Below are 6,453 nucleotides of genomic sequence, written 5' to 3'. Positions count from 1 at the left end.
CACAGGCGCCCACCACAACGCCCGGCTATTTTTTGGTTGCAGCCGTCATTGTTGTTTGGCGGGTCCGGGCTGGGGATTCAAACCCGCCACCTTAGGTGCCTTAGCCCGTTGAGCTATAGGTGCCGAGCTGCCCAGGTCTATTGTTAATGTAACTTTGATCTCAAAGGAATAACAGGTCTGTGTATCTGTAATCTGCAACAACTGTAACAATAGGAAATACTGTAAGTCACAGAGGACAGATATCACCTGCCACTGACTGGTGACCAAGTTGCAGGAATTTCTAATGCCACTGAGGTTCATTGTCTACACTCAGGATCAAAGGACACACCATGTATTTTAGCTGCTTCAGGGATAATAATAATACTCAATTTTCCCCATCTATGTTTACAGACCCCTAAATTCTATCAACAGACTAGGGAATCCCATAGACCCCAGGTTAAGAATCCCATTCAAAGCACCCAGAGGATACCTCAGAAAGATTTGGTGTAACTGGAATATGACCAGTGCACTGGGGCCAGTAGGCCAAGGGAAGGGGGGACCCAAGGAGAGCAATGGGCCCCCTCTTATCTCCTAGACGGCAGGAGCTGCCCCACAGGCAAGAGCCAGTGAGGCACAAGGCAAACATCTGCTATGTCCAGTCCCCCTGCAGTGACGGAAGTGCCTGCAGAGGCAGGTTTGCAGCTGCTCCACACACAGGAACGCAGGGCACAGCTCTGGGCTGAGCAGTCAGTGCTGCATCAATGCTTATTGCTGAAGAAAATACTTAAATTAAGAGGATGCCAGACCCCAAATTTCCCAGTCCCATGAGGGAAAGGTGTGGCCTTCTCCTGGCACTCACCTTCAGGGACTCAGCAGTGTCCTATAGGGAGAGAGGAATGACATGAGGGCAGGAGATGAGGTCACCTTAGAGCACCTTGTTTGGGCCCTGAGGATGCTCCATCCTGTCCCTCTGTCTCCAGAGGTGTGAAATGTTCCTTCTCTATGCCCACGCCAGGGGCTACGCCCAGCTGCCCTGAGCACTCTTGCCCTCCCACTCCACCTCCTCTGCACTGGGTACAGAGCCCCATCTGATCAGAGTGGCCTGCCCTGCTAAAGCCTCAAAGCAGCTGCTGCAACTCATCTGAGGGGTAGATCACGCACCTTCCCAGACAACTCAGGCCTACTTTGAATGAATCAACAGGCTCAAGGGAGGTGCAACTCTCCCTGAAGCACTTGGCTAAGTACTGCTGTTGATGCCTTAAGCCAAGTGTGCCTCAGGGCCTGGTGGGGCAGGATGGACAGAAACTACTTACCCCAAAAGCTTCTGCCAAGGCAGTGGCTCCATCATTCTCCAGCCGATTTCTGCCAGCCACAAAGACTTTCAGGGCCAGTGGCTTGCCTTGGGCACTGGATTTCCGGTAACACTCAATCAGAGCTGCAGCCAGGATCTATGGGGAAAGGATGAGGGGTCCAGGCCATAGGCAGGGTGGCAACTGCCTCTGAAATGGTCAACAGCCCATGCCACCTCCCCGGTGCAGGATAGCGGGTACAGAACTGCTAACAGCACTAGGGTCACACCTTACATGTGCCCAATATGTTACAAAGGGTTTTTATATCTAGCACATTGTGTATCGCACTGACTGTGGGGAAGACGAAGAGTGGGGAGATTCCAATACTGACTGGACATGAAGCCAGGTAAAGTGGAGAGCTCCCTGCTCAGCTCACTGCACAGTCAAAAGCTCCCTGCTAGGCTCGGCGCCGTAGCACAGTGGTTACAGCACTGGCCACATGCACCGAGGCTGGCAGATTCAACTCTGGCCTGGGCCAGCTAAACAACGACAACTGCAACAACAACAAAAAATAGCTGAGCATTGTGGCAGGTGCCTGTAGTCCAAGCTACTTGGGAGGCTAAAGCAAGAAAATCACTTAAGCCCGAGTTTGAGGTTGCTGTGCGCCACAGCACTCTACTGAGGATGACATAGTGAAACTGTCTCCAAAAAAAGACAGAAAGAAACCACATCTTTCAGCCTCTCCTCCACACTCCACAACATCCAAGGGAAGTGGACACTGAGACTGTGGCTCCAGGGCAACCATCTGCTACACACCGGTGCCTGGGCACAGCAGGGCTCACCTGCTGGGTGCAAAAACCTAAACCCAGCTTGGCCTGGCCTTGGACTGGTGGCAAGAGGTAACACATACCCTGGTTATGCCAAATAGGCATTTAAAAATACTGACTGGGCGGCTCGGCACCTGTGGCTCAGTTGGCTAAGATGTCAGCCACATACACCTAAGGTGGCGAGTTTGAATCCAGCCCGGCCCGCCAGGCAACAATGACGGCTGCAACCAAAAAATAGCCGGGCATTGTGGCGGGTGTCTGTGGTCCCAGCTACTTGGGAGGCTGAGGTAGGAGACTCGCTTGAGCCCAGGAGATGGAGGTTGCTGTGAGCTGTGATGCCATGGCACTCTACCCAGGGGGACAGCTTTAGGCTCTGTCTCAAAAAAATAAATAAATAAATAAATAAAAATAAAAATACTGACTGGGCAGCACCTGTGGCTCAAGGAGTAGGGTGTAGGGTGCCAGCCCCATATGCCGGAGGTGGTGGGTTCAAACCCAGCCTCGGCCAAAACCTGCAACCAAAAAAATAAATAAATAAAATAAAAAAATAAAATAAAATAAAATAAAAATGCTGACTGGTTGGTGGGAATCAGTCCACAGTAAATGTGACATAAAGGACTTACAGCCATGCACGTAGGAGAGAAATGGCATTTAGAGGGCACCCGCTGGGCACCAAGCACTCTTAGCAAGGCACTTCTGTTTACTTTCTTGGTTCAACCTCAAAACCAGACTAAGGATCTCGGCTTTACTTTACAAACAAGGATGTTGAGGCTCAGAGAGGCAAGTAAATCAGCCAAAGTCACACAGCAGATGCTCAGCAGAAATGTGAATGGCAGGTGAATTGATCAGACTCATGGCATAAGGGCCTGGGAGTATTCACGGCTGGCCTCGAGGACTCAGATTAGGGTAAGACCCACCCAACTTCACAGTGGTGGCAATAGTGGGTCACATGTGTGTTCAAGGTAAAGGCATCACTATTCTGCTATAAAGCAGCCTCTGAGGAATTTTCTCAGAGGCAACGAACTGTGCTACTTCTCTCCCACTCTTCTCAGCTCCTCTCCAAAGCCCCCGCAGTGAGGGCCTTAATTGCAGTAGGAGTCCAATGTGGGAGGAGATTCCAGGTCTGGAGAGTTCCCAAGCACAGGGCCACATTCCATTCCCTCTGGATCCCCTAGCTCCTCCTATTCGCATGGTGCTTGGCACGTAGACCACCCTTAATACACACTGCCTGGAAGGAACATGTTCCAGAGGACCTGTAGGCCTTGGTCACATACCCAGACCCTGGTACCTGGGGTCTCTAAGAGGTGTGTGTCAGCAAGGAACCCAGAGGTCCAACCCCATCAGGGGTGAAGAGGCAGCAGGGCCCTAGAAGGCAAACTCCAGGTGAGCAGGTCTGCCAGGGAGGCGCTGTGGCTGTGGGCTTCCAAACTCTGACTCCCCATGTCCTCTCACTGCAAGTATGGAACAGGCCAGCCCAGTACTGGCCGGCTGGGGTAGCTCACTAAGCTGGTTTCCTGGCACCACCAGGTGGCAGAGGTGAGGCCATGGGAGGAAAACGTAAGTGTTCTGCAGGGTGTCATCTCGGGCTCTCCCGGCACCTCCCTTCTACTCTGAGCTGGCTGTGCTTATTTTCTGCACCAATGCTAATATTTTTATGACATCTGAACACAAGGATAGCTTACTGCCCAATTAGACTGTCCCTGCTTACACCCTCTGGCTCAGAACCATCCTGTCCCACGCTAGCTCTGTGATCCACCCAACTCCATCTAAGCCCAAGTTTACTCACGTGGAAGGGGGTGGGAGGGAAGGCACCACCTACCTTTCAATGTGGTGGGGAAATGAAATTAAAGTAGTGGGGTAATTAAGGCCATGCATATGACACATGTCCAGAAAGCTGTCCCATTTGCTATTTCCCCCATCCCCTTGGTGAGACTGTATGGAGGGCAGGGTGCAGTCTAGGTCTCAGTGTTTCTCAGTCCTGGGTCTCAAGAGTCAGGACGGACTTAGGAGAGAAAGACCAGGGCTAGTGTCCCTCAGTGCCAGGTTCTGAAAAGAAGCTCCCTCCTTCACTGACCAGCCTGACTTACTAGCAGGACAAGGACAGCACCCCAGGCAAGAACCTGTCCAGGAATAATGGTGAGGTCTGACTGTGCCTCCCCTCCCTTTTGGGGCTGCCTCTTGTGCCTGTGTGCCAGGCCTGACCCTGGCCCTGCCAGCTGCTTTGAGGGGACAATAGGTGTAGGATGCCCTGAGCCTATGTTCTGCAGAGCCAGCAGGCTGGAGCAGGTACGCAGCAGCACCGCCTCCACGTTGCCAAGCCAACACAAGGACGTGGGATGGTTGCTTAGCAACCCCACCCGCATGGACTCTTCTCCCACTGGCCACAGCTGCTGCCTTTGAGGCCTTTCTCTTTTGAAAATGACGGGCCAACCATCCCAGATGGTGATAGTTGGGCTAGAACACACACTTCAGATGATGTGGATGTAGCTGAGGACTCAACAGGGAGGGCAGAGAGGGCCACTGCACTCACCTTGCCACCGCCGATGCCCATGCCACAGTTGTTGAGCTTGAGCTCATGCAGGGTGAAGCAGGCTGAGCTCTTGAGCAGGGCCTCAAAGCCTTGCACACCATCAGGCCCAAACGCATTGTCACTCAGGTCCAGCTCCACCAACTGGGCTCCAGCTGTGATGAGTCCCTCCCCTAGAGAGATCTAGGCACAGAGGGAGCTCATGTCAGATCCACAGATACCCAGCAGGTGCTGCTTCTGTACCAGGCCCAGCTCTGCCTTCAGAAGGCTAGTGGGGAACTGGCACAGACAGACCGTTTCACTGTAGTTTTCCTTATTATACACCCAAGACTAGAAATCCTGCAGAGGGCTCCACACTCAGCCAGGCAGTGGGGATTGTGTGCCCAATGAGCTGGTCTGGGAAGACTCCCTGTAGGAGGTGGCAACTGAGTTTGGTCTGGATGAGAATCAGTCAGTCAACATAAAAAGATTCCAGGCAACTGAACTGAAAACGAGACACATAAGCTTGACACAGCAGACTGTGTGCCTGGGGCCAAGCAGACAAGGACTCCAGGAGAGGCTGAAGCTAGAAGGCAAGTGAAGCATCGGCTCAGCCAAGAACCTTAACCACTGGGCCAGGAACTGTGACTGTGAAGCTGAACGTGAGAATACAGGTTTTGAGATGGCTGCGGGCCATGTGAGGTAGCAACACAGGCAACAGGGAAGGAGCCTCCTGGCTGGTGTGGTGGCAGGTACAGGAGAATAAAGTGAGCCTGGTCACAGAGGAGTAACGTGCAGAAGCTGGGGGTCCTGGGTATCTGTGTGGGGGGGGGCACCACAAACGCCTGCAGGGCTCTCTGGTAGTGACTGAGGGGATGGAGGCGGCCACCTCCACAGCTATGGACCAGATATGGCAGGAGGACTGCAGAGACTTATGCCTTCTGGCAACCCCAGGAGAAAAGGGCCAGAGAAGAATGGGGATGGCCACACAGGCTGTGTACCGACGGAGGTCATAAGGAACAGGACTGTAGGGTGCAGGGATGTGGCACCAGGAAAGCAAGGGCAAGCAAGCCATGTTGGGGGTGAAATACAGTTAGCCAGACCCAGGGTCTTTGGCCTTGGCTCTCCGTCCCCCCATCCAAGTCCTCACCCTGGGTTCCCTCCCTGTTATCTCTGTGCTCCCACCCACACCCCCTGGCAGGATACAGGGCACATGCCAGGCTTCCCTGGCTTCCACTGCAGCATTTCAGTCACCCACAGGGTTACCTTAGTATCCAGAAAGAACAAGGTGTGAGAAAAGGTCACAGGAATTGCAAAGGGGCCCCTGTGCCTGGAGGTGGCGAGCAGCTTGTTCACTTACCAGGGCTGCTGGGATCTCGGAGCGCAGCCTCCCTGTGAACATGTCACTCCAGTGGCACCGCTGCAGCAGGAGGAGGGAGAGATGGGTTAGCTGGAGACAGGCCTTCAGAGGCAGCCTGCAGTGGGACCCTGTGAGCACCACCTCCTCTGGTGAGCTCCCGACACTACAGGACTCCTCAATTCGGGCCTGGTCAGCAAAAAGCTGGACCCATTTTGACTGAAGCTGCTAGGGGACCTGGAGTCCCATCCTGAAGTCAAGCAGCCCCCAAGAGCCATGAGGGGCCAAGCAGTAGTGTTAGGAAATTCTCTATCTGCCAAATCTTCTGGATATAAACGTGATGTCGTTGGGGCGACAGAAGAACAAGAAAGTAAATGAGGCTCGACGCCTATAGCTCAACCAGCTAAGGCGCCAGCCATGTATACCTAAGGTGGCGGGTTCGAATCCCCAGCCCGGACCCGCCAAACAACAATGACGGCTGCAACCAAAAAATAG

The 6,453-nt window shown here is 53.4% G+C and overlaps 1 protein-coding gene across 4 annotated transcripts in view; it reads right to left on the bottom strand.

The window, feature by feature from the left end:
* RANGAP1 (Ran GTPase activating protein 1) overlaps window positions 1–6,453 on the bottom strand; it is a 25,428-nt gene that overhangs the window by 11,986 nt on the left and 6,989 nt on the right. For all 4 annotated transcript variants that reach the window (XM_012801190.2, XM_023509213.1, XM_003783165.3 and 1 more), the window contains exons 4-6: window positions 5,962–6,021; window positions 4,626–4,805; window positions 1,293–1,427 (exon numbers count right to left, since the gene is read on the bottom strand). In XM_012801190.2, coding sequence (XP_012656644.1) covers window positions 1,293–1,427; window positions 4,626–4,805; window positions 5,962–6,021 — 375 coding nt within the window. The remainder of the gene's footprint in view (window positions 1–1,292; window positions 1,428–4,625; window positions 4,806–5,961; window positions 6,022–6,453) is intronic.

This window comes from Otolemur garnettii, unplaced genomic scaffold (genome assembly GCF_000181295.1).
Source record: "Otolemur garnettii isolate 467f Iridium unplaced genomic scaffold, OtoGar3 scaffold00007, whole genome shotgun sequence".
Taxonomy (NCBI): domain Eukaryota; kingdom Metazoa; phylum Chordata; class Mammalia; order Primates; family Galagidae; genus Otolemur; species Otolemur garnettii.
This window is presented reverse-complemented; position numbering and strand designations above follow the sequence as displayed.